This window comes from Schistocerca gregaria, chromosome X, assembly GCF_023897955.1.
Source record: "Schistocerca gregaria isolate iqSchGreg1 chromosome X, iqSchGreg1.2, whole genome shotgun sequence".
Taxonomy (NCBI): domain Eukaryota; kingdom Metazoa; phylum Arthropoda; class Insecta; order Orthoptera; family Acrididae; genus Schistocerca; species Schistocerca gregaria.
In genome coordinates this window covers 816,169,496-816,196,923 of record NC_064931.1, presented here as the reverse complement: position 1 = coordinate 816,196,923, position 27,428 = coordinate 816,169,496, and the positions used below count along the sequence as shown (strand labels likewise).

At 45.2% G+C, this 27,428-nt stretch overlaps 1 protein-coding gene across 1 annotated transcript in view; it reads left to right on the top strand.

The window, feature by feature from the left end:
• The window catches only part of LOC126298335 (dynein axonemal heavy chain 5), a gene marked incomplete at its 5' end in the record, with an annotated part of 791,472 nt that overhangs the window by 508,716 nt on the left and 255,328 nt on the right, over nt 1–27,428 (top strand). Inside the window, 6 exons of the mRNA XM_049989632.1 lie at nt 2,129–2,406; nt 9,939–10,179; nt 10,299–10,504; nt 14,570–14,733; nt 14,874–14,996; nt 21,348–21,671. Of these exons, the coding sequence (XP_049845589.1) occupies nt 2,129–2,406; nt 9,939–10,179; nt 10,299–10,504; nt 14,570–14,733; nt 14,874–14,996; nt 21,348–21,671 (1,336 nt within the window). The remainder of the gene's footprint in view (nt 1–2,128; nt 2,407–9,938; nt 10,180–10,298; nt 10,505–14,569; nt 14,734–14,873; nt 14,997–21,347; nt 21,672–27,428) is intronic.

Below are 27,428 nucleotides of genomic sequence, written 5' to 3'. Positions count from 1 at the left end.
GACCTTTCGGCCGAGAAACATTTCTACAAGTTGTCCGTTGGGGAAGCCTCAATCACATATTTTTTTAATTTTGCGATTGCTGCTCTTCATTTCTAGAGCGACATTACATAGATACACAATTCGATTAGAGGCTTCATGTTGAGTCGACAGCGCTCATGAACCTCGACGAGAGGCATGTATAGGCGAAGCACATAACTGTAATGCAGTCATAAAATGCACTGGTAATTCTTGTGGCAGCTTTGCCTATGATGAGCAAGGTATTACATCATGATGCATGTTACCATGGCCAGATCATCAAGACATCTCGTATGATGCAAGCAGTGGGCCTGCCAATTCCCAGGTGTGAATCCCCCGAAGTGGATAAGATCGTCAACACTAGAATCAACAATGTGCGTATGACAAGAGTCTCTATCGCTTATCTTTATTTTTGACAGTGGATAAACGGTCCCGAGAACACGAAGTACTTAGAAAATGAGTGCTGCACTCCAAAAAAAGGAATGCAAGCTGTCGTTATTTCACAATGCGATATGTAAACTGTCTCCCACTTGAGTACCTCAAATAATTGTAAATCTAGGAGCACAGAGATCATCTTCGGATGAGAACAGCGACGTTGCACATTCCGAGCAAGGATAAACGGCACCTTGACTGGTGATTCGTCGTGACCATTAATACACGCCGGATTCCGTTTGCTACCTTGATACCTTGACATTTGATGTGAGGTCACTTTATTGGTGATATCCTCATAGGTGGAAAGTTTGCATGACACGAAATAAGGACACTAGACTTCTGTTGGAGGAAAAACTCCAGAGGTTTGCTGGCTGACTGGGAGCCTGTTCGTTCGTCTACAACATTCTACTGTAGATCTGCACGTCCAGTAATACCGTTCATCACCAACCCAGAGGCCTGGAGTTGTGTAAGAACTGTTAGGTGAATAGTCCACGAATTTGAAGGTACGTTCCTTGCTGACTTACTGCAATATTCTAAAAAAAAATCAGGAGTGTTTTCAGAACAAATTGTCACTCTTCAAAGGAGTGTGTGCTGATTTGAATCTTCTTGGCAGATTAAAACTGTCTGCCGGAGTGGAGATCTAACCGGAACATTTGCCTTTTGGGGATGCTCTACCGATCGATCTACCTAGGACCGACTGACGACCCACCATCACACCTTAACTGCCACCAGAGATGGCAGGTTATGACTCGGACCTGGGCTGCTCAGCTGGAGAGCATTTTCGTGCGTAAGGCAAATGTTCTGGTTTAGACCTCCAGTCCGGGAGACAGTTTCAATCTGTCAGGTAGTTTCAAATCGAGAATGTTGTCGAGTCGTATATTTCCACCGTGACTACCGAGAGGATCGCCTGAATCATTTAGTTATTGGTGTATTTTCTGATAGGTGTAAACAGTATAAAGATACTATACAATAACAATTTTACAGGCATTTAGACGAAGGTCTTTAGCAATTCTCAAAATGAACAGACACTGCTCATTATGTTTCAGAGTTACTTGATCCGAATGCCTTTTTTTTTTAATTTACCGTCAGCAGTTAGTTTTTGGTACACCTGGACACGTACTAGGGACGGAACCTATCATGATGTTGCTATAATCTTGTAAAGTAGCCTACAGAAAATACAGAGTCCGTAATTCGGAATTCTTAATGTTGAATTCGTATCCAGTCTTTTACTAATACACCACTCACAATCTTTCTTCGATATCTGGGTTTTCATCTATTGATCTCAACTGAATAGGAAATAATTTCAAATAACTATGACGGCAAAAATCATTTTCAAGCGTTCGACAGATTGAAAGCAATGTCTCGATAACATATGAGTAATTTCGTTTGCAGGATATCTGTAATTCTATTTTCCACTTTAAGGAAAATAAATACTAAGCCAGTAGTGAGATATACTTAGTTAATGACTTTAAAGCAATATGTTTGAGCAAATTTTGGATTCCAATGAAAATACTCCTAGCAATTCAGTAAGGTTTCTTAGAGATACTAGAAATATTACTATAAATATTTCCACACTGCTTCACTTATTAACATCTGTTATTTTACAACGGGAGGTAGTCGTTATACCTAATTTAATTGTTCTATGTTCTATTTCTTATTCAAGCAATTCAAATATTTGCAGGTAAATGGGAACTTTGGAGCAATTTGGTGCCAAGTTATTCATACCCAGAGACTTCGACTCCTGACTACAGCACTATAATGGTTCCCATAATCGAAAACGTGAGAACAACGTTTCTTATAGACACCATAGCTTCGCAAACGAAAGCTGTTTTACTTATCGGCGAGCAGGGCTCTGCCAAGACTGTCATGATGAAGGCTTACATGAAGAAATCCAACCCAGAAATGTATCTCAATCGTTCCTTCAATTTCTCTTCAGCTACGAGTCCATTTCAGTTCCAGGTACGTTGGAGAGGTTACGATTTTTATCAGATTCGTACTCTGTAAAGACTTTATTTTTTCTTCGTTTACAGTGAAACGAGAAGTTTGGTGTTTACTTAGCTTCATATTTATTCGCAGGGGGGAAAATGGTAAGGGCTAGCTAAATATGTATCACTTATTTTCTTGCTTAATCTGGCTTACGTGTACAATGTAGCGCAATTGTATTTCAGAATATACAAATCCAGTTAAGTGGTAAATGTAAATGTCGTGTGACTAGGGCCTCCCGTCGGGTAAACCGTTAGCCGGTTGCAAGTCTTTCGATTTGACGCCACTTCGGAGACTTGTGCGTCGATGGAGATGAATAGGACAACACAACACCCAGTCACTGAGCGGAGAAAATCTCCGACCCAGCCGGGAATCGACCCCGGGCCCTGAGGATTGACATTCTGTCGCGCTGCCCACTCAGCTACCGGGGGCGGACAGTTATCTGATGATCGTATGGAATGATCGGACGGAAAACCCTGTCCAGGACAGTTCGACCGCCTAGTGGAAGTCTTTCAATTTGGCAACTTGCGTGTCGATGTAGACAGGATGAAATAATGATGCCAAACTAATAAGTGTTTTATGTTTGCTTAGAATTATCGAAGTACATTTGCTGACAAAGTCTTTTACTAGCGATGTGTGTCATTTTTGTACTTGGTAGTATTTCTGTATTATTCATACACACTGTCCGTGCACATTAACGTGACCATCTGTCAAAAGTGTGCAGCGCGGACTGAAAGGTTCCTTCTGTTTAGTTATGTATCGTTACCTTTTTGTATCTCTCTTCCTCTGTTTCCTTCTATCCACGCTAGAGCGTGCCGGACGTGTGTGCGGCCAAGTCACCTCATTGACACGTGCTTGCCCGCTTGATGCATTGCTCGGAAGTATTGAATTTAAGAGGCCGGCATGACATTTAGTTAAATGATCTTCTGATTATTATGTTAATATTGCGCAACGGATAACGTGGGGGAGGGCTCAAACAACCAAGTAGGCAAGTCAGTAAAGGCCACGCTCCATCATGATCTATAAGGATACCACTTTGTTGGTGACATTGCTCTCTTCACAGGACTGGGGTTTGTAATGACCATTAAATGCATAACACTGCTCTCGACACAGGACTGGTGTTTGTAGTGACCACTAAATCCATGACATCAAGTTTATAGGACATTAATTGTCTAGATTTCCAGAAACTTTACAAACTTAATATGACATTCATTATCTATATTTCCCAAAATTTTACAAGTTTAATAATTGTAGCAAACAAAGTCAAGTCAAATAACTTCTAGTTTTGTCTCGCACTGAAGGTGCTTAAACTAAAAGGCATCTCGTTTCTACTTAAGCACTGGGAAAGAGGATGGGACTACGTTGCTGCCCTTCTGGTCCGTCTACTGGGACAGTCTTTGGCGGAAAAACTGGGAAACAAAGCAGACACAAACATCTCCCATATTCACAGAAGAAAGCAATTCACGCTAATTATTTCAATCCTGAAAAAGAGCGGTTTTGTAAACAGTGTAAAACATAATACCTCATCCCACGGTGAAATTGTCGACAAAGACGGAGATCGCCCTCTATGCCGTCCGCTCAGTTCAGCCGCTACCCCAAGAGTGACTATCATGGCGGCTCTCAACGGTCGTTCCCTTACATGGAGGGGAGGGGGACCTGTTACCAACCCCGGAATACTCCCTGGCAAACAGGTGCATCATCTCTGTCTTTACTCCAGGCTTAGGTTGGCACCAACCGACCTAAGGGTGACCACATCTCTGCCTTGGCACTACCAGCAGACGAACTCTTAATACAAACCCCAAACTTAATCAACCCAAGGCAACGTAGTGGGATTAGGGAAAGGAAGTGCATTTATGTAATTGTGAATTGAATTAAATAAACAGGTAGTCGACTTCTTCACTCGAGATATCACACTAATTAAACTAAAAAAAATTTGAAAGTATATTCAATACAATGCAACAAAAAAAGTAATTGTAATGAGATGGAACAAACTGTTCCCTCTCAGGACCGCTGCGAGGTGTGCAGGGAAGGCTTTGGAAGGTACCGATAGGGATGTGGAGCTATGCCGGCTCCAATACCGAGGTCAGCTGCTTTAGGATTCATGGCGCCTACAAACTGATCGAGATGATCCCACAGATTCTCGTTTGTGTCTAAATCAGGGGAGTTCGGTACTCAGGGAAGTACGGTAAACTCATCCTGGTGCTCTTCGAACCACGCACGTTCACTGTGAGCTGTTTGACACGTTGCATTGTCCGTCGTGACGAGGGAAAACAAAAGACATATAGGGGTGGATATCTCCCCGAGGATCGTGCCTGAAAGCCAATGATCACGCCCTTTCGGACAAGAGATAAATAGCTCCCTTTTCACATTACAACAACTGCAATGTTTTCAGCGTCCTCCTGTCACACTTCATATATCCTCCACTGCTAGAGCTGCCACCTATTGTCTACGAGTGGTTATTAGACACTGACGTCGAACATAGGCGGTGGTCGCATTAATGTGACTGGACCATGTGTATCATTATTAAGCGTCTGTCTGGTGACACTCATGTTTGCAGCTTCTTTGCTGGACTTCTTTCAAGTTCTTCTAAACGGTTCATCTTGAATGATTGAACGTATGAACTGCAAAACATGTAGCAGGATAATTCCTGATTTTCCACTTTTAATAACTGTTAACTGCGTCAGAAAAGTCTTAGAAGTAAAATCGAGAAAAAAAAAAAACAGTTTATCTTCTGGCGTACTTCATTTGGCACGTAGCCGCGGTTGAAGTGTGTGTGTGTGTGTGTGTGTGTGTGTGTGTGAGTGAGTGAGAGACAGAGAGAGAGAGACAGACAGAAGAAAAAGCATGTGTATATACATGCATGCCATGGATTGTGCATAACATAGGCAGCAAACGAAATGTAGCATCACTGCAAATCAGTCTGATATTAAAGTTGTGTTAGCTACCCTCGTTTTAGTTCAATAGATTGAGATAATTTTGTAGGTTCTGGGAACAATCAACAATTGCCTCAAAAATCATAAATGAACAACTTTCTCATGTATCTCTCTCTCTCTCTCTCTCTCTCTCTCTCTCTCTCTCTCTCTCTCTCTCTCTCTCTCTCTCTCTGTCTCTCTCTCTCTCTGATCAAAAGTATCCGGACACCTGGCTCTGTAAATGACTTACAAGTTCGTGGCGCCCTTCATCGGTATTGATGGAATTCAATATGGTGTTGGTCCACCCTTAGCCTTGATGACAGCTTCCGCTCTCGCAGGCATACGTTCAATCAGGTGCTGGAAGGTTTCTTGGGGAATGCCAGCCCATTCTTTACTGAGTGCTGTACTGAGGAGAGGTATCGACGTCGGTCGGTGAGGCCTGGCACGAAGTCTGCGTTCCAAAACATCCCATAGGTGTTCTATAGGATTCAGGTCGAGACTCTGTGCAGGCCAGTACATTGCAGGGATGTTATTGTCGTGGAATCACTCCTCCACAGGCCGTGCTTTATGAACAAGTGCTCGATCGTGTTGAAAGATGCAATCGCCATCCCCGAATTGCTCTTCAACAGTGGGAAGCAAGAAGGTACTGAAAACATCAATGTAGGCCTGTGCTGTGATAGTGCCACACAAAACAACAAGGGGTGTAAGCCTCCTCCATGATAAACACGACCAGACCATAATGCCACGGCCTCACAATTTCACTGTTGGCACTACACACGTTGGCAGACGACGTTCACTGGGCATTCGTCATACCCACACCCTGTCATCGGATCGCTACATTGTGTAGCGTGATTCGCCACTCCACACAACGTATTTCCACTGTCCAATCGTCCAATATTTACGCTCCTTACACCAAGAGAGGCGTCGTTTGGCATTTACCGGGGTGATTTGTGGCTTATCAGTAGCCGCTCGACCATGAAATCTAAGCTTTCTCACCTCCCGCCTAACTGTCATAGTACTTGCAGTGGATCCTGGTGCAGTTTTTAATTCCTGTGTGATGGTCTGGATGGATGTCTGCCTATTGGACATTACGACCCTTTTCAACTGTCGGCGATCGCTGTCAGTCAACAGACGATGTCGGCCTGTACACTTTTGGGCTGTACGTGTCCCTTCACGTTTCCACTTATGTTGGTAAAAATTAACCACTTGCTTGAAATAACATTGGGTTTTATTGAAACCAAAAAGAGTGCACTAAATGACCATTACCTGGCGCTTCATAAAACATAAAAGCAATAATTAGCATAACAATTGATTTTTAGCAAAGGCGATGTTCTTTATAACAAGTACTCAGCATGTCGGTCGTCATACATTAACAGCCCCTGTAGACGAGGGGTGACTTTGTGAACAGCACTGTACAGTATATGAGCAGGTATGCTGTGAAACCGCCGTCGCATCTTGTCGTTTAGTATGTGTAATGAGGTCGGACGATAGCGGTAAACTTGCGATTTCAGGTAACCCCACGACCTATAATCACACGGATTGATGTCTTGGGAGCTGAGAGGCCAAGCATGACGGACATGACGGCTCAGCAGGCGATCCTCACCAAAAATGTGAGCAGGAGATCTTTCACACATGTAGCGGTATGGGATGGAACGCCATCCTGCATAAAAATCGTATCTTTCAGTGGGTGTTTATTTGCCAGTCTTAGGATGATCTGACTCTCTCCTTTACTACAGCTCATCTTATCGCGATTACCATGCGGTGTTGCTGTCCAGCGCCATCTGTTGGCTAGTTTTGCGCTCGTTTTGGTTTCCATAAAACCCCATGGCATTTCAGGCTTGTGCGTCAATTTTACCTCCTTACCAACAATATACCGTAAAGTAGTGTTTTTCCAAATGTTAATGGATTCTTGGGTCACCCTCTACAACGCTAAAAATTATTTATATATAAAAAATTAAATTGTTTTCTAGAGTATTAAAAACATATTCAGTATTCTTACAGGGGGCAACAGTGATCAAAGCTTGAAAAAATCTCATACGGATTCGTCCGGAGTCAATATTTGTGAGATCTGGACTCTTCTTTCCTATGATAGCATCTGTCTGTTGACACTTAAGAGTGGATTTCAATCTGTTTACCAGTGATTCTTAAATTGTTTTTTAGCCTTCCTCCTCAAAGAATCACGAACTCTTACGAACGCTTCTATCTGCGCTCTGATTTGATCATACGGACGGGACACAAACACCTATAACGTGTGCACGTTATCGATGGATGAGGGATACACCAGTGCCTTTAAATGTCCTCATAGCCATGAATGTAAGGGACTGAGATCAACCGAACGCGAAGTCATGTTTCTGGACCTCCTTGACCGGTCCATCACTCATTAAACTTTTGTGTTCTATACTGTCATATCTGGCGTAGAAAATAGGGTTGTGCCGCATCGTGCAAGAGCCGTGTCTTTTGTCTTTCCGCAAGAGAAGTTTTTCAATCGTGTCTGTTATTGTCGCGCAGAAATTGGCGATAAACAGCACCTGTTGATTTGTTCAGTTAAGAGTCTGTCACCTACAGTTCCTGTCCACTTACTGATTCTATGATAAAAAGAGCCCAGTGCTTTGCTTCTATGATTGCTCGAGGCTTTGTATCTGGTCACACGCGCTGATAATGGTAATTTATCATCCCGCTCTGTGTGAATACTGCCCCAATGTAAATGAAATGAAAGCTGAGAAGAACGCTCCTTCAGTGCTCCGTCTTATAATCTAGCGGGAGAATGAAACCTGGTGTGGTAGTCTCGTAGCGTTAGAGCATCCACATGCTGTACATTGTGTGAATAAAGTAACTGCTCGTGCGGAACTGATCACGCTAGAATGTGGTTGACACCTTCGGCAGCTCCTGTTCCTCGTTACTCAATATCTGGTATGAGAGCTGCGAAATCTATTGCTATCCCTTTCCCTTCTTGTGTCTGCAAGACAGTGGAACAGCCTGCTGAAGTACTGCGCCTGATAACATCACAGTGAGACAACCAAGTACAGAGGTTAACATAACCAATAGTCAGTGGAAGATAAAAGTCAACTAGAAGCTGTGGTGGCCAATCGTTAGTCGATCTTGGGTAGCGCAGACAGTAAAGCATTTGCCCGCGGAAGGCAAAAATCCCACGTGTGGCGAACAATTTTAATCCGCCAGGAAGTTTCAAATCAGCGCACATTCTGCTGCAAAGTGAAAAGTCATTCTTGGAGCTTCTTTTGTTTCGCGTGCTTAAGACGTTAAGTATTTGAACTACAGAGTAACCGTACACTAACAATCTCGTGAAACTTACGGTTTCCCGGGTTTGATTCCCGGCGAGGTCAGGGATTTTCTCTACCTCGTGATGGCTGGGTGTTGTGTGATGTCCTTAGGTTAGTTAGGTTTAAGTAGTTCTAAGTTATAGGGGACTGATGACCATAGATGTTAAGTCCCATGGTGCTCAGAGCCATTTGAAACTTACGGTAAATAATAAAATACAGCTCAGGTTGCTTAACCGTTTCCACAGCTGCAAGAGTAGAAGCAGAAATGATATTCATTACTCTGAATTAAAATCGAATTTAGTTCTGAAATTTGATGAACAACGCTGCTACTAACACCTTTATGTTAAAAACTATTCAACAGTCACGGTCGCATAATTTTTTTTTTTTTTTTATTGAAGACGACCGATGTCAACAGACTATGCTGTCATCTTCGTTATGAAACCTGTTCATTTTACGCTGACCTCACGAACAAGATGACAAACGGATAAAATCAGCACATTATAAACTGCTTATTTAAAAACATAATGCACCCTGTGCAACATGTTATGTCCCTATACATATAGCTCACAGTTGCTTGTTGCATCATACAAACACTGTGAGCAACAAGCAACTGTGAGCAATATGCGTGTGGACATAACCTGTTGCGCAAAGTATTTTTAAATATTCTAGCGATGACAAATCTTTTATGATATGCTATTTTTATCCGCTTGAAATCTTGTATATTAGTTCAGCGTAAAATGAACATGTTTTACAACAAAAGATTTTAAGACCTAAAGATGACAGCATAGTCTGTTGAAACGGCTTGCCTTAAATAAAACAAAATATTTTATGCCATCTTGGTTGTTGAATGGTTTTTAACAATTAAACAGATCGCTCTTCAGTTCTCCCAAAATGAGAAAACACAATCAACATCTTTAGGCTTTTCTCAATGATGCAGAAGTCTTGTAGAAAATTAAACTAAATTGGAATGGAAGATGAAAGAGTTGATTGCGGACAATTCCTCTGTTGAGTATAGTCATTTGAATCGGACACCTTATATGATGTAAAATTACATGACTGTTTTGTTGTGAAACTAATTTTTTATTGCTGTATACATCTAAATTCAGAATTCAGGATCCTGCCGTATGTGCAAGTAAAGTACAGCGTGATATGTTCTTAAAATTTTTTGTAATAACAATGAAACCCACTTAAGCTTATGAAAAGAGTAAACAAATTTGGCAGTTTTAGCCCAGTAATAAGTGAATTTTGAGTGCTGTCATTGTCATAACATGTTGCATTAACAGGACATTGGTCAAAGAAATGTTTCGTTTACTTTCAGAAAACGATTGAGAGTTATGTTGAGAAGCGAATGGGTAATACTTTTGGTCCTCCAGGAGGTAAAAAAATGATGGTATTTATCGACGATATAAATTTGCCGGAAATAAATGAGTGGGGTGACCAGATCACCAACGAGATTGTACGTCAGACTATGGATATGAAGGGCTTCTACAGCCTCGAAAAACCTGGAGAGTTCATAACTGTCGTCGACGTCCAGTTCGTGGCTGCTATGTGTCTTCCTGGTAACGTCAACTTAACACGTTGCTCTGTTATCCCGGCACTCAGTACCTACTGCACACTTTCCTATGTCTATGTCTATCTTAATACTGACCCCGAATACAAAGACTTTTATCTCTTACAGGTGGAGGCCGAAATGACATACCGTCTCGCCTAAAGAAACAATTTTCTGTGTTTAACTGCACACTGCCCACGGACACCTCCGTCGATAAAATATTCTCTGTGATAGGTGAGGGACACTATAACGCCAAACGCGGTTTCACGTCAGAAGTGCGCCAGCTGGTGAAGAAATTAGTCCCACTAACGAGACAGCTATGGCAACGGACGAGGGTAAGCCCAACTACGAAACAAAGTAGAACTGAGCAAAATGTTGTATCTAGTATAACATTTAAATATCATTACATTTTATCAGATTCAGTCCGTCTTTATCCAATATTAATTGTCACAGAGTATTTTGTCAGCATCCAGCCATAGTAATATGCCTAACTTTCACTTATACATCAATTATTAATGGCAAAGATGGGAAGTGACGAGAAGATTTTTTGTTTGCTGAGCCAGTGAGGTTGTGATCCTAGTCTTATTGGACATGTTGTGGGAATATATCTATATCTGGCACACGTAGCACATGAATAACATAACACCATCACTACAAAGTGTTATTTTACATGCCCAAGATTCTTCAACTATCAGTATTCGAAACAGCTACCTGCGAGGCGAAGACTACCGCAGAAGCGTTGAGTTTGCGGCCTCTGCCACGGAGGAGGGGATGTGTTTAGGTGAAATGAGGTATCAGACAAATTCCTGCATTTCCGTGAGGTAATAATCGACTCATTCCTATACTATTCTGGAGCAACGTGTGGTCTGAAGAAAAACATTCAAGGTAACTGTCAGTACATTTACAGACAGGTGTGCATGATTAACAATGTGGGCACCGTATAATTCGTTTGTTAAGAGCGAGGGCAAATACACAAGTTTGTCTATAAACTGAAGAGCGAGCAGGTGAGTCCCCAGTGGCCAGACACGCCTGAGAGTAGGTATTTTCCACCAAATTTGTCAACAATACACGGAATTCAGAAATGAGTAACAAATATAACTAATACAAGAAACACGAAACACACATCTACAGAATTACTGCGCTGATAGATGGGAACTGATTCTTAGTCATCCTGCACAGCAAGTAAGGCGTTCTTCCGGGAAATGCCACACTGCGCAACAGAATTAAATGATCACTTTTTCTAAACCCCGTAACTGTTTCCCACTACGATGCACGAGTTTGAAATATGGCTGACCGTCCCTACAACCTTCGTCCGTATTGGTGCAAAAGCGGAGCGCCAGGCGACTTCACGCTCGGTCTCGGCGATGCTTCACAGTTAAGAGTCAACACATGCGAATAGGGCCACGGCTCACAAGTTCATCGAAAATGTAAGGTGTATTACCACATTAGCACCAAATTGCACCTCTATTTTGTCCAATGACACTATGGACGTTTCTCACTATGGGAAGGTCGTCACAACCTCTCTTAACGACATTTCCACCCATTCTTGGACATCAGAACAGCGAAAAGCAGCGTTGAAATCACTTGGTTTTCTTGTGGGTGGCCGAGGAGAAGATATCAGATACAATGACGCTCAGAATCGACTCAAAAACACCTCAGAGGGCATCACTGAAACTGCTCCCTTCATTGGGGCCTCGATTCCCGCACATTTCACGGTAGAAAACGATAGTTCTTAGTGCCATACGCAATAGGACGACGTTCTCGACAAGCTTTGACGCTGCTGACCCCCGGAACTTTAAACCCCTCTGTAAGGACATTGTGAGGCTGCATCCCCACTGAACGTGATCGCACCCCTTCGCAAACAGTGCGACCTCATTTTGCTCTCGTGTACAAGCTGGAACAACTAGGGACCGTTCAAAACCTTTAGATGAAATTTGAATGTGATCCCGAACAGCTAATAGTGCTTATGCTTCCTCGGCCCTCCTATTACATGCCATCCTGTAGCATTTGGGGGGCCTCTAACCCCTGCCCGTTAAGCATTACCTTCGGTGGTACCTGCCCACATTTACTGAGAATTTTAAAAATGTGCTTTTACAGACAAAACCTCTGAAGAAATCCTAAACGCCTGCAGGCAGGCAACTGACATCGGAGGTGTGTCAAGTGGTCGTCTGCTAGGACTACTTCACAGATTTTCTCTCTAAGAGTAGTTTTTTTTTAAAATTCTCAGTAAATGTGGGCAGGTGCCATCGAGGGTATTGTTGAACTGGAGCGTCTTGGAGGGAACCTTTGCCACTGTATTCATGTATGTGTCAATATCGCATGCCTCCATGATCACGCCACAGGTGGGTGTGAAACAGGATGCTGAGAAATCTTCTGCACCCTTTGCTGCTTCAGATCACGTTCCAATTTCGTCGAATTGTTTTGAAGGGTCCCTAGTTGTTCAAAACTGTACACAAGATCAAAAATTGCTCTCGCGCTTCGCTCCAATGGACTTTGACCATGTTCAGTGGGGATGCAGCCTAACAATGTCCTTAGAGAGGGGCTGAAACGAACGTCTTGCTGTTGCTCATGGCACTGAGAACGCGTTTTCCACTGCGAAATACGCGGGAAACAACGCCCTAGCTAAAAGGATGGTTTCCTTGACGCCCTTTATTCCAACCTATGAAGCGTATTCACGTAGAGTCTATGTGGCGGTGAGCCTGAATTCTTTTCCTCGGTCACCGATAAGAAAAGAGCGTGATTTCAGCGTTTGGTATCGCCGCTCACAGCTCCATCACAGAGGCGTCAACGGAAGGGGTGAAGTTTGGGTAAGAGAGAGTGTAACGACCTTCCCGTCGTGCTACGGGACCACGTTGGCGTTGAGCAGAATTGTAGTGAAATTTGCTGCCAATGTGAAATCATTAACCCACCTTAGACGTCGCATGACCTTCTGAGCCCTGGCCTTCTTTTCGCACATGTCGACACTTAGCTGTTTGATGCGTCGTCGAGCCCAAGAGTGACGAAGCGTGGCGCCATGCTTTTGCTCTGCTGCAGAGGAAGAGTGTAGGCACCTTTGAGCCAAATTTCAAACTTCTGCGTCTTAATAGAAGACAATTTGAGAGTTTCGAAAAAGTTATCCTGTAATTCTGTTGCGCAGTGTACTTCTCCCGCAAGCGCTCGTCCCTATTCAGTTTACACACAGTCTACATTACAGGAGCTTCACTTCATCTGACGTAAACATTCCCTTTATGAAGAGATACCACTACTAGTCTTCGTCGTAATCTTAGTGGAAGAGAGATCAGTCACCTCACGTAACTTCACCAGGCTTGTGCCAATGCTGCAGCTCGGGGCGATTTCTCAAGCGTACATTGACACTGTTCTTGGATCCAAGTTAATCTCTGACTCACTTAGAAGTTACATTTGCTGAAAAATTGGTATCTGTACGCCACAGTGAGGAGTGATTGTGAAAAACTCCACATTGAACTGGCAAGTACTAATTTGCTCTCTTCCTCTTCCAACCGCAGTTTTACAACGACTTAGCAGATGTAGAATCCACTCACCTACACGTTGTTGACCACAGTAGTTGATCCCCTTTCGGGTGGTTTTATCAAAGTACAGAAACACACAGTAAATCAGTGAAATGATGAGCCATAAAATGTCCATGGTTTCATCGATTTAGTGGTTGGAGTGTGGTGTCTATATGGTTTTGATCTGGCCGCAATTAAATACATGGACAGTTTGTCTTTTGCTACCTTGTATACGATAGTCAGTCAAACAGTGAAAAGAAACCTACTTGAATCTGTAAATCACCACATTTCTATACATTGGAATAAAATGTTTGCTTTTGATGTTGAAAAAGAGAATTGGTTAATATTTTTGAAATCATACTAGGATGTAAGTAGGCATTCAGTCTACGTCAAGGTTATGTAACCTCAAATACAGTTTGTTTTGGCAAACATCAAGTTGCCACCATCTGTGTCAGACTAGATGCAGAGAATATGTGCGGTACAACTGCGGATAGCGACAGCCTCCACGGGTCTAAAAATGAGCATGACAGATGGTTCAATTAGCGCAATCAAAGAAGAAAACTGTTTCAACTGACTAAGACATGAAAATTTATAAATTACACAGAACAAGATGTAACTATACTACAGCTGCATGACATGCCAAACTATTCCTAAGTCCGTGGCAACAGCGCCGTTGTCTCTCCGACGTGGTAGCTACTTCTATTGAATCTCCTCAACAGTGCAGTTCGTAAACGCTCCTAGTGGTTATCATGTGCTCCAGCGAAGTGCATTTTCATTATAATGTTTTTCTAAACGTATTATTTGCTATTCCATATTGCTTAGTAGACAATGTATATAACAGTAACTCTCGTACACCACTGATTACTTAGATACGAATATCTTTTTGTCCTATAGGCGAAATTACTACCGACGCCTGCGAAATTTCATTACGTGTTCAGTCTTCGGGATCTGTCTCGCATATGGCAAGGAATGGTGGGTACGCTTTCAACTGTCATCGAGAATGAGTCAGTACTGATGGTACTCTGGAAGCACGAGTGCACACGCGTCTTCTCTGACCGGTATGCTATGCGAGTGGAGTTAAGAAACTCTTATTGTTCCATTATTATGTATCTCTTACAGGATTAAGAGCCTACATAAAATTAATGCATTCTGTCTGCAGTATATTTGACACAACATTTTAATCTTTTTTCCGTTTTAGGTTTACTCTACAATCGGACAAGGACTGGTTTGACCATGAATTGGTTCGAGTGGTTACTGAGTTGCTAGGTCCTTCGTATAGCGAAATGGTTAAATCTGAGCACGTTTTCGTCGATTTCATGAGGTACGTAGGTAATCTCTTCATCGCCCAAATTTAATAATATGAAACGTTCTCATTAATTTCCTTACAGCAAGAAGACATGAACTTGAATCGAATCCGTTTCACACAATACAAAGAAAGTAAATGTCTTTTCACCGCTTAAAGCTAATGTTTATAAGCACTACAATTAGTGATAATCGCAATACCTAAAAAGAATGCCACTAACAAATCCGAACTAGAAGGAGGGCATACATAGGCCCAGTAGCGCCCAGTGTTTTCTAACCGCAAAGGTCAATGCAGTACCAAATTCACGCACATAACAACTGTCAAACGGAATGGTAAAAATAGAGCAAGTTCCAGTATCTTATTATGGAAAATGAAAACTATTCATTGTCTTTTAATCTGTGCTCAGTGTCCACAGCTCGTGGTCGTGCGGTAGCGTTCTCGCTTCCCGCGCCCGGTTTCCCGGGTTCGATTCCCGGCGGGGTCAGGGATTTTCTCTGCCTCGTGATGACTGGGTGTTGTGTGGTGTCCTTAGGTTAGTTAGGTTTAAGTAGTTCTAAGTTCTAGGGGACTGATGACCATAGGTGTTAAGTCCCATAGTGCTCAGAGCCATTTGAACCATTTTTGTGTTCAGTCAGCTATGCCTGTTGCTATGTACGAAAAATTTCGAAGCTCTAAGGCTTCATCTTAGGCAAATTAACTTGGTAATCAATGGCGCATATTTCACCAAGTACATCGGATTATTAACGCCAGCTTGTTCTAGTCTGGTTACTACGTGACTACAAAGTTAATCTAAAAGCATCATAAGCAAGCATCCTTGTGCATAGTTAGTATGTGACTGGTAAGTTGAACAAAAGAATTTTAACTGAACTTGTCAGTCGCTTAGTAACAAGATCAGAAGTGTTGGTTTATAATAACCCGATAAACGACATGGATGAACTAGCCAATGTACCTGAAGAGAAAGCCCTAGAGCTTCGAAAACGATCACAACAGACAGTGAAAGACCTAAACACACCTGACTGTAGATAAAATAAATAGTTATTATTTTCCATAATAACGTATATTACAACTATTGTCCACTATCCTTCCAGCATTATGGAAGCAACAAGGAAAAAGAGCTTCAGAATGTCTCGCCGGTATCAAAGAGAGAAATACCATCACGTCAGTTAAAACGGAAAATAGTGCTTGGCCTCTCGAAAGTAGGTTTGTCGGAAATGGCACCTCAGCAAGTACGGAGATGGCTTGTTGCTACTCTAGCGTTGCATGTTATTTTGTTCGTTAATGGTCGTTGTATTCGTTCGGAGTGGATGTCCAATGACCCTTGTTCAGGTTCATCGTTGATCCATTCAGTCAGTTTTTTTTTATTACAGATGGCAGATATCCCTCTGACCGAACACGCTGAGCTATCGTGCCGGCTCCACTCAGCTACGGTGGAGGTCTAAGCTCCTGCCCCTGTTTCAGATAACTCCACGGGCATTATTTGTGCAATACAACGTGACGATATATGTATAAGCTCTCTTTGAAGAACGGCAAGTACCACTGCTTTTGTAGCCTGTTATTCGACCGACCTGTCACTCGTCACGAACCTCTGGAGAATAGATCATTAGGAACTTGTTCATCACGGTGCTCCAGCAACTGCTTCTGATGTTTTGTTTTCCCGCATACAAACCACGTGGAGAAAACTTCCTCAGGAACATATCAAGGCTCTTTTTGCTTCCATGCCACTGCGTTTAAAAGCTTTGTTGCAGGCATCGAGTAGGGACATCTACGAAGTGAGAATTCAGATGCGCTGAATAGAATTTTCGTCTTGAAACGTACATTGCCTCCCAGCTCATGCATAACTATGAGAAGTAACTGTCCCACCTTTCACGTATTTCGATTCGTATCCGTAAAAGCAACAATTATTCGACATTGCTGTTACTAACAAATGAATATGTTGAAACAGCACAAATATGTGTAATATTCAAGTTTCAGTCTAGCGCAAAATGTAAACAAACATTGCATGAAACAATATATGTTAACACATTCAGAACTTACAGAGTCATATTTCTTAAAAGAGCAGTTGTCGTCCCGTTAAAAAGTATTCGTCAGTCGTTGCTTCTGTATTTAATGCCATTAGTGATACAACCATTGCACATAATGCCTGTTTTGCTAATCTATGAGGGTTGGAACTTTAATGGTGGCAACTATTTATTTACAGCTCGTACAAAACAGTTAAGTGTTGCAAAGTTTTACTGGCCTTCAAAGTAGTCAGCAGCAGTGTGTATAACCCGCTGCCAGCGATGTGGAAGTCGTAGGATACTCTTAGCAGTGCCAGTTGAGTTGACAGTTTTAGCTGCACAGTCTATTGCCTGGCGAATTTGTAGCAGTTCTGAAGCGAATGCCGTCAAGTGTTTCCTTAAATTTAGAAATCGAGTTAAACTCATGAGGGTCTTAGTCAGGGGAGTGTAGTAGGTAGTATAGCACTTAGCAGCCCCATCAGCCAAACAAATCAGTAACAGCTTGCACTGTAGGTGCCTGAGCATTCTCCTGCAAAATTATGATCAGGTCCTGTAGAAAGTGACATCACTTTTGTCTCTATACTGTTCATTTTTGGAACACAACCTACGGCCAACTTAGAGACAGAAGTGATGACACTTTCTACAGGACCTGACCATCATTTTGCAGGACAATGCTCAAGCACGTACAATACAAGCTGTAATTGATTTATTGACTGACGTGGCTGCTAAGTGCTATAACACCTGCTCCACTCCCCTGACTTAGCCGTCGTGAGGTTAACTTGATTTCTAAACTGAAGGAAACACTTCACAGCATTCGCTTCAGAACTGCTACAAATTCCTCGGTCAATAGACCGCGCCGCTCGAACTGTCAACACAACTGGCACTGCCAAGAATATCCTACGACTTCCACATCGCTGGCAACGGGTTATACACAATGCTGGTGACTACTTTGAAGGCCAGTAAAACTTTGAAACACTGATCTATTTTGTACGAGCTGTAAATAAATAGTTGCCACTATTAAAATTCCAACCATCGTATTTAGTTGTCGATATAGCCGTGCTCTTGAACACACTGTTTGAAAGGAAACTGTTGCCTTCACTGATTTTTCTATGGCTGTGGCGGCATTAATTATAACAGCTTAAAACTACGAGACTTGTACTTATTGTCGTATCAAAATAATTCCAAACTGAATCGCCAGGCCATTGCCTCTACAGCCAAACACGACAATTCTGATCCATGTCCGTAGGCGTCTCCAGTGACAAGGCGTGGCAACATACTTAAGCAGGACAGGAGCAGCCATGTTCATAACACCTCTGCCGTAGCACCGCTTAACACCATGAGCTACCGAAAAGTCGTCTGTTTTCTGTACGGCAGAAACAACAGTGCGTGGAAACAACGAACTGAAAGATTACGAGTACTGTCGACTCCATCCCAGTCGGACACGAATTTCAAACAGAGAAAGTGTGGTGTCACTGCCAGACACCACACATGCTAGATGGTAGCCTTTAAATCGGCCGCAGTCGGGTAGTATACGTCGGACCCGCGTGTCGCCACTATCAGTGATTGCAGACCGAGAGCCGCCACACGGCAGGTCTAGAGAGACTTCCTAGCACTCGCCCCAGTTTCACAGCCGACTTTGCTAGCGATGGTTCACTGCCTACTTACGTTCTCATTTGCTGAGACGATAGTTTAGCATAGCCTTCAGCTACGTCATTTACTACGACCTAGCAAGGCGCCATTATCAGTTACTATTGATATTGAGAATCATGTACCGTCAAAACCGACGTTCACCATTAATGGATTAAAGTTAAGTATTCCACCAGCTACGAGCGTTGTTTCTAAATTCTAATTTCCTTGTCCTGTTCCAGACCTCACGCCAGCCTGTGTGAGCTAAAACGCGTGCATTTCGGCCTCCTGTAGTAACACGGTGTTGGCTCTCCTGCCAACCACAACAGAAAGCAAACACAAAGAGTGACAAAACGAGTGCTCTGTGTCAATGCAAGTATCGAAACAATTCAGGCCGTAACGAATCGACACTTCTAGTCTCATAGAATGCTCATTACTTAGTAACGAATACATACAACATGCAATATCTTACTCACTAATAATAATAATAATGCTTTGTGCTGCGCGAGCAATAGTAAATTCCAAGCATTGTTCGGAGCAAAGATTTTTCCTCTACTACTCCTCGTAGGTAGAATATAGCCCACGATCACTCGAATTAGCGGCGATGCAGAAATCGGTGGAACCGACAGACGGTTCCTGTAGACGGTGACGGCAGTGTGAACGGCTAGCTGCAAGCAAAGTGCGGTGCGTAGTGATAGCCGTCGTGAGCATGTGCAAAGTCCAGGGAGCGATCCGAATCGGAAAATGTAAACACGAACGAGGACAATCACTCTACTATCGTTGGCGTGTATGAAAGGCTTCAGAAAACAGCGAGAACTGTGGGGCCGCGACCACAGAGTACGGGCCCATGCGACATGCCCACAGCGGTGCCCTGCACTCGAACACGCTGCGGCTGTGGTACAGAGTTCAGGTACCTCTTACGTACCCTCGGTAGCCATACTCAGGCTGGACGGGGAATCCGATTTACTGTTGAATACTAGAGAAGATACTATATCACTGGGCACAGCTTAACCGGCTGTACTTCACGATTACCAGTACATCAAAGTGTTGAAACGTCCCCTTAGAAAAATTATACATGACTGTGCCTAAACTGACACACAATATTTTTAGCGCTACGCAATCTGACTTTCAATAATCCCTACAAAATAATGGCCCTGACTAACATTAACCTATACCTTTCACAAATCGCTTACCTCGCAAAAATCTTCGTTACTCAAACTACTGCAATACAGCGAGCGCCACTACTGCCAGCTAAATAAAAGATTCAAACTACAGAAGGCACTAACTACTGATAGGCATAGTTAGCGAATGAAAGATTTTAATAGAGAACAAACCCAATGTATTTACCTTAATAGTCATAATATATATATCAGTTCATGACATCCATTCTTACAAATTTCTAAACTCCGCCATCTCTCTCCCCACATCCACCACTGCTGGCGGCTCACCTCCAACTGCGCAACGCTACGCGCTGATAGCATCCAGCTGCCGCTGCCCAACACTACAATGGCAAACAACAATGCAAACCAGCCACAGACTGCACACGGCACAGCCAGTGATTTTCATACAGAGCGCTACGTGGCGGCGGCGTTACCAATAAAAAAACCTAAACAGCCTACTTACAATGTGAACTGCCAGAGGAAAACTTTAATTCAGTAAAAAATGCCAAAAGGTAAACAATGTTCATGACGAGTGAACAGAGTTCCAGAGTTACGGCAGGCTACGGTAGACTATCAGAAGTGAGCGTAACTATAGTACTTTCCCTAGTAGCTTTGGTCAGTTTATGTTATCTGTGTTACCTGTATGTTAGGTGTGTGGCATACCTGTCGGGCGTTACCTCATAACGAGAGCTGTCTTTATGTATTCAATCACTGTCTTACTACATTTCCACAGAAACCAGAAGCGTCGAACCATCTAAAAACTGAGTGCGGACATATAAGCAGCCACGTAACCTACGAAACATTTTTGTTCTATATAGTTATCCTCCTACATTTTGCTTGGTAATAAATGGTATTTACAGCAGAATTGAAATTATCAATGTTTTTAATTTACGTTTTAGTCGAAAATCTTGATTTGCATCATGAAACAGAGGGATGTTGTAGTAAAAATAATGGAAACATTACAGATTTATAATGTGGCACTAGAAACTGAAGTTTTCTAAAGAAAAGGTGGAACAGTAAAAACGAAAAAAAATATATCAAATATCGCTCCAATACTTCGTCGTGCAAATTGAAACATATCTTTGTTAATCATAAACAACTTTTTTATGCTTCAAACGTAATTCCTTTGGTTATGTAAAAGCGCAGAATTTACGCGGTCAGCTAGTTGTTATTAGTTATAAAACGCAGTTTACATTCTGTAAGGATATAAAATACGCAATGGACTAGCATTGAACGATGTGCAGTTCTAATAACGTGTAAAACAAAAATACAGGCAAAAAAGTTGTTTCTCTCTTACGCATTCATTTATGTCTCTTTCCATACCAATGCTATCAATACCACCGGTTATTCTACTATTTACTACGTAATTTATATACTGTACCAAAAACTACCGAACCCTAGTATTAGTAGAATGCAACTCAAAGTGTACATATATACGGTTCTCACGGCACTGATAACCTCGGCGTTGAGCTGCCGTAACCTGCAAACACACACACGATTCTCGCACCACCTGTGACTTTTGGTCACCCAAATGGTCGACTTATTTGCTTTGGGCTCAGCCAGCACTTACTGAGTTTGTGGTGCAGGGACGCGCCGGAACCGACGGGGGAGGAGGGCGAGGACGCAGACATGGAGCTGCCCAAGGTGTACGAGCCGGTGTCCGAGTTCGGCGAGCTGCGGGAGCGCCTCGACATGTTCCTCTCGCAGTTCAACGAGATGGTGCGGGGCGCCGGCATGGACCTCGTCTTCTTCCCGGACGCCATGCTGCACCTGGTCAAGATTTCGCGCGTCATCCGCCACCCGCGCGGCAACGTCATGCTGGTCGGCGTGGGTGGAAGCGGCAAGCAGTCGCTCACCAAGCTCGCCTCCTTCATCGCCGGCTATAAGACTTTCCAGATCGCACTCACCAGGTACAGCTTCTACTTCCAATCGTGGGAACGAGTGTAGGACCAGCTTAGTGTTACTCCAAATGTACGACATCGGAGATATTATACAATGAGTCCCAAAGGGCAGGCTTTACAGCGATTCATTAAGAACATTAAAACATTTAATGACACTATGTGAGCGTGGAAGTAGTTGCCAGTGTGTAACTGATGAAAACAAATTAAATTTCTAAAAAAAAAAGAGAAAATAAAAGAAAAAGGAGATTTAAAATTATAATCAGAAAGCACCCTCAAAATATCAAGTTACAATTTTATTCAGAGGCAGAAAGAACAAATATTGACAGTATGAACTTTCGGGCTGAGAACCTTGCCGCTGCCTTTTGACACGGCCGTAGTCACGACCGCGCACCACAACCTCTGAAAGACTACACTGGAGCAAATCTGCGACACACCAGATTACTTTAAACTAAAAATTTTAACAACTCACACAAGCACATAAATTATGCACCCCGTAGGAGGGATGGAAATGGTACAAAACACTAAGATTAAAAAAATTAACTTGCCACCAAAGGTGCAACTTGATATTAAAAAAAACTCTTACGGTGGAAGGGTGCTAACTTTATATACTAAAATGACCATTGAAATAAAAAATCCATGAAATTCAGTCTTACATAAAATACATAAACATGCTCTACATTACACATATGCCGCGTCTCAAGATGATAGGCAAGATAAAAACATATTTCAGGAATTCGGCCGTTACACTTCGAGCAATAGAGTCGTTAACACCGAATCCGACAACATGACAGAGGCAGCTATTAACGTACGGCACACCGACCGACAGACAGACACTAACTGCCTAACAAATCCGGACTAGTGATAGACGAGCAAGCTGGGGACGAGAGACTGACCAAGAAAACAAGTAGAATTTAACAAGTAAATGAAACAATATATCTCCAGTCACTTAACTTCTAATAAACTGCGATTTCTGGCGAAGACCTGGCGCAGCACCCCAACGCTCTCCCGAACCGTCCGCTGTCAGCCGCTTCAACGGACGCAGGAAGGCGCGCCTATCTCCCGTCTCACGGCTTCGCAGCTCGCGCCGGCCAGCCCGATGACTCCTGTTGCTCTCGTGTCGACCGCGAAGCCACTACCCCTCGCTATACGGCGCTGCCCACTGGACTCACGTCGCTACCTCACATGCGCCGACGCTCAAGGCGGACAAGTCCTCTTGTGTCCCACTGCACGACCGACCAACCGATCGATCCAACCGCCAATGACCATTGCCTGAACAAACTCGAGCAGACCGGTGGCCTAACACATACTAGCACTCTAGACGACAGATACTGACTGCCCCACACTAACCCAGCTGACCAACTGACGAGACTCGCCTCCTAGCGAGTTTTCTTTCTTTATTGTAATTTTAATCACCTCAATACAAGGTGGGCTGGCAGCAGCATATTACCCTGATCTTCAGCCTTGAGTGGTACAATAACATGACATATAGGTGGCACAGACAATACAATAAAAACGGCGGGCAAAAAATGTAGATACAAAAAAACAGTAAACATGAAGCCGTTCACGCTGGATGAGAAAAACACTAACGCTTGGTGACACAGCGCACATAACACGGATGACTGCGACGGCACACGTGAACGGTGGTGGCGTGACGGCGAAAGGACACTGAACACAAAACGAAGGCACACACACGAGACACTGATGGCGATGATCTCCGGCGCGCGAATGTTCACTGAGTGTGTGCGAGTTCGGGGACCTGCCAAGGGAGGGGGAGGAGGAAGGTGAGTGGGACAGGGAGAGGGGAGGGCAGATGTCATGGGCAAGGGAGACAGGGGGAGGGGAGGAAAAAAAGGGGAGCCCGGGGGAAGAGGGGTGGAGGAAGGGGACGGGGGAAAAGGAGAGAGAAGTGAGGGAGGGTGCCAAGAGGAGAGGTCACAGGAAGTGGGGGCGGGTAGGATCAAAGTTGATAGGAGGGGTAGATGGAGGGGAGGAGGACTTCATCAGGGAGGGGGAGCTGCCGGAAGCCACCTTGGGAGAGGGTAAGGAGGGTGGAGAGATGGAGACCGGGTGGGACGTGGGAATACAGGCGCGGCAGCGGGCGGGGGTGGGAGAGGATGGGCGAGACAAGAGGGTGAGGAGGGTCGAGTTTGCGGGAGGTGTACAGAATCCGTATCCTTTCAAGGAAAAGGAGGAGGAGGGGAAAAGGAATGAGATCGTACAGGATCCGTGTGGGGGAGGGGAGACGAATGCGATAGGCGAGGCAGAGAGCATGGCGTTCAAGGATTTGAAGGGATTTATAAAAGGTAGGGGGGCGGAGATCCAGGCCAGATGGGCGTAGCAGAGGATAGGGCGGATGAGGGATTTATAGGTGTGGAGGATGGTGGAGGGGTCCAGACCCCACGTACGGCCTGAAAGGAGGTTGAGGAGCCAGAGTCGAGAGTGTGCCTTGGCTTGGATTGTCCGGAGATGGGGGGTCCAGGAGAGGCGACGGTCGAGGGTGACGCCAAGGTACTTGAGGGTGGGGGTGAGGGCGATAGGACAGCCATAGACAGTGAGATAGAAATCAAGGAGGTGGAAGGAAGGGGTGGTTTGCCTACAATGATCGCCTGGGTTTTGGAGGGATTGACCTTGAGCAACCACTGGTTGCACCAAGCGGTGAACCGGTTAAGATGGGATTGGAGAAGGTGATGGGAGCGCTGCAAGGTGGGGGCAAGGGCAAGGAAGGCGGTGTCATCGGCAAACTGGAGAAGGTGGACGGGGGGTGACGACGGTGGCATGTCCGCTGCATACAAAAGGTACAGAAGGGGGGAGAGGATGGAGCCTTGGGGCCCACCGGCGGAGGGAAAAAAGGTGTAGGAATCTTTGTTATGGATGGTGACGTAGGAAGGACGGCGGGAGAGAAAGGAGCCGATCAGACGGACGTAATTAATGGGAAGGGCGAAGGTTTGGAGCTTGAAGAGGAGACCGGAATGCCATACGCGGTCATAAGCACGTTCGAGGTCAGGGAGAGGAAGATTGCAGAGCGACTGGAATTATGCTGTTCAGAAAGGAGATGAGTGAGGTGAAGGAGAAGGTCGTCGGAAGAGAAGGATGGCCGAAAGCCACACTGGGTAACTGGAAGGAGGCGGTGCTGGCGGATGTGGCGGGTGAGGATAGATTCCAGGACCTTGCTGAAGACCGAGGTAAGGCTGATGGGATGGTAGGAAGAGACGGCAGACGGTGGTTTGCCAGGTTTAAGGAACATCAGGATACGGGAGGTTTTCCACAGGTCAGGGTAGTAACCGGTGGACAGTACTACATTGTAGAGCCTCGCCAAGGTGGAGAGGAAAGAGGCAGGAGCTTTGCGAAGGTGACGATAGGTGACACGATCGTGACCAGGAGCGGTGTTGCGTTTCGTGTGGAGTGTAGCGATGAGATCCTGTGTAGTGATTGGGGCATTGAGTTCCGTGTGTAATGTTGTCCAAGTACTGGAAATGAGGTGCAAGGGGAGGGACAGAGGTGTCAGTTCGATCGCGGACATCTTGGAAGAGGGAGTAATCGAACTGGGGATCATCGGGGATGGAAAAGACATCAGACAGGTAGGAGGCGAAGTGATTGGCCTTACTAAGGGTGTCAGGGAAGGGGTGATCATCATGGAGAAGAGGATAGTAGGGGAAGGGTTTAGTTCCGGGAAGGCGGCGGAAGGCGGACCAGAACTTGGATGAGTTGATAGGGAGGGTAGCATTTAAACGGGTGCATGTCTGTCGCCAGTCCCGGCGTTTCTTGGCTGTGAGCAAATTACGAATATGTCGTTGGAATTGCCGGTGGCGTCGTAGTGTGTCCGGGTCACACGTGTGGAGGAAGGCATGGTAGAGATGGTGGGATTCACGGAGGAGGAGGACGGCCTGTGGGGGTAAGGTAGGACGGTGGGGGTGGATAGCGACAGTAGGGACATGGGCCTCCACAGACTCAGACAAGGTCTGCTGGAGAAAGGTGGCGGCATGGGTTACATCGGCAGGGCGACGGAAGGTGAAGGGGTGGCTATCGACCTGGCTGGAGAGGGTATCCCGGTAGGCATTCCAGTTGGCACGGGAATAGTTATGGACATACGTGGGGGAGGGTCATGATGAGAGTTGGGGCGGGGGCGACGACCATCTGAAACGGTGAGGAGAACAGGGAGATGGTCGCTACCAATAGGGTCCAGGACATCCACTGTTATGCAGCCAAGGAGGTTGATGGAGGAAAGGACAACATCAGGAGTGGAGTTGGATTCGGGACGGGTGTGCTGGGGGATGGGGATGAGGTCGCCTTGAAGGGAGGAGAGGAACCGATGCCACCGCCGTAGCTGGGCGGCGGAACGACTGTGGATGTTGAGGTCGTCTGCGATCACGTAGGAGGAGAAGGTACGGTCAACGTGGGAGAGGAAGTCGAAGGGAATAGGGGCGTTAGGGCGGACATAGATGGTGGCGCAGGTAATGGTAAGGCCGGGGAAGAAGAGACTAAGGATCAGGTGTTCGGTGGGGTCGGGAAGGAGAGGTTGGAGCCGAACAGGGATCTGGCGGTGGTGACCAATGGCAACTCCGCCACGCTCAATTGGGAGGGGATTATCAGAACGTTGAAGGAGGTATGGCGAAGTGTGGACGGTGTGGTGGGGTTGGAGGAAGGTTTCATTGGGGAGGAAGGCGTCCATGCGGTGGGTGGCAAGAGTGTGCAGGAAGAGGTTCTTGTTGGCAGGAAGGGAGCGGATGTTGTTGAAAAGGATACGGTATTGTCGCGCCATGATAGGGATTTAGACAAGGGTGTCAAGGCGGGAGAAGGTGAAATGGGCCTGGTTGTTGGAGTAGGTGGCGTACATTTTCAGGTGTAAAACGGAATGGGCGGCGAGGGATACCTGTTGCAGGGTGTGGGGATGCTGAAAAGGATGAACATTCTGAAGGACGATGGTGAGGAATCTGATGATGTCTTCAGCGGTAGGTGGTGGACGAAGGGAATTGCCGTGAGGGGTGGGGGCGTCCAAAGGGCGGACAGGAATGGTGAGCTCAGGAGTGGTAGGAGGGGGTCGGGCTTTACATTTCTGGGAGTAAGTGGGGTGAGGGAGGTTTCAGGTATTACAGGAGGGGGGGGGGGGGACTGGAGATTGGGGCACTGCGTGAGAAAGTGGTCTTGCCTACAGTGCGGGCAGGTGGGGGCCTTGTGGCACTCAGATGTAGGGTGCGCATTATACCGCAAGCACCTCTGGCAGCGGAGGGATTGAGGAGGGGAATGGGAAGGGTCAACTGGGTAGCGGCGGTGAAAGAGAAGGGTACCCTCCTTCAGGAGACGGTCAATGGAGGGGGCGTGCTCGGAATAGACCCGCATAAGGCAGGTGGGGCCAGGGGAGTCATGAATGAGGCAAACTGCACGCACCTCCAGGTGAGGATGCGCCTTGAGCTCTGCCAACACCTCCTCCTCCGTGATCGCCGGACTAAGCCGAGTGATCACGGCGGTGAGAGTCGGCGGCCGATGCGGGGGTAGGGGTTCGCGGGAGGGAGATGGGGAAGGAGCAGGGGTGAGGCAGGTATTAGGCCCAAAGTGGGTGACAGGGATGCGGGAAAGGAGGTCCGTGTGGAGGGTAGGGCTGGGGGAGGAGATGAGCACCGAATCACGGCGAGGAGTAAGGAGGGAGATGGGGGCACCAGGAAAATTCTGGCGAAGGAAGAGGGTGAGGTTCCGGGCTTCAAGGAAGGAGGGATCAGGACGGGAGAGGAGGTAGCGGTAGGAGGGGGTGGAGGAGGATGAGGAGGGGGG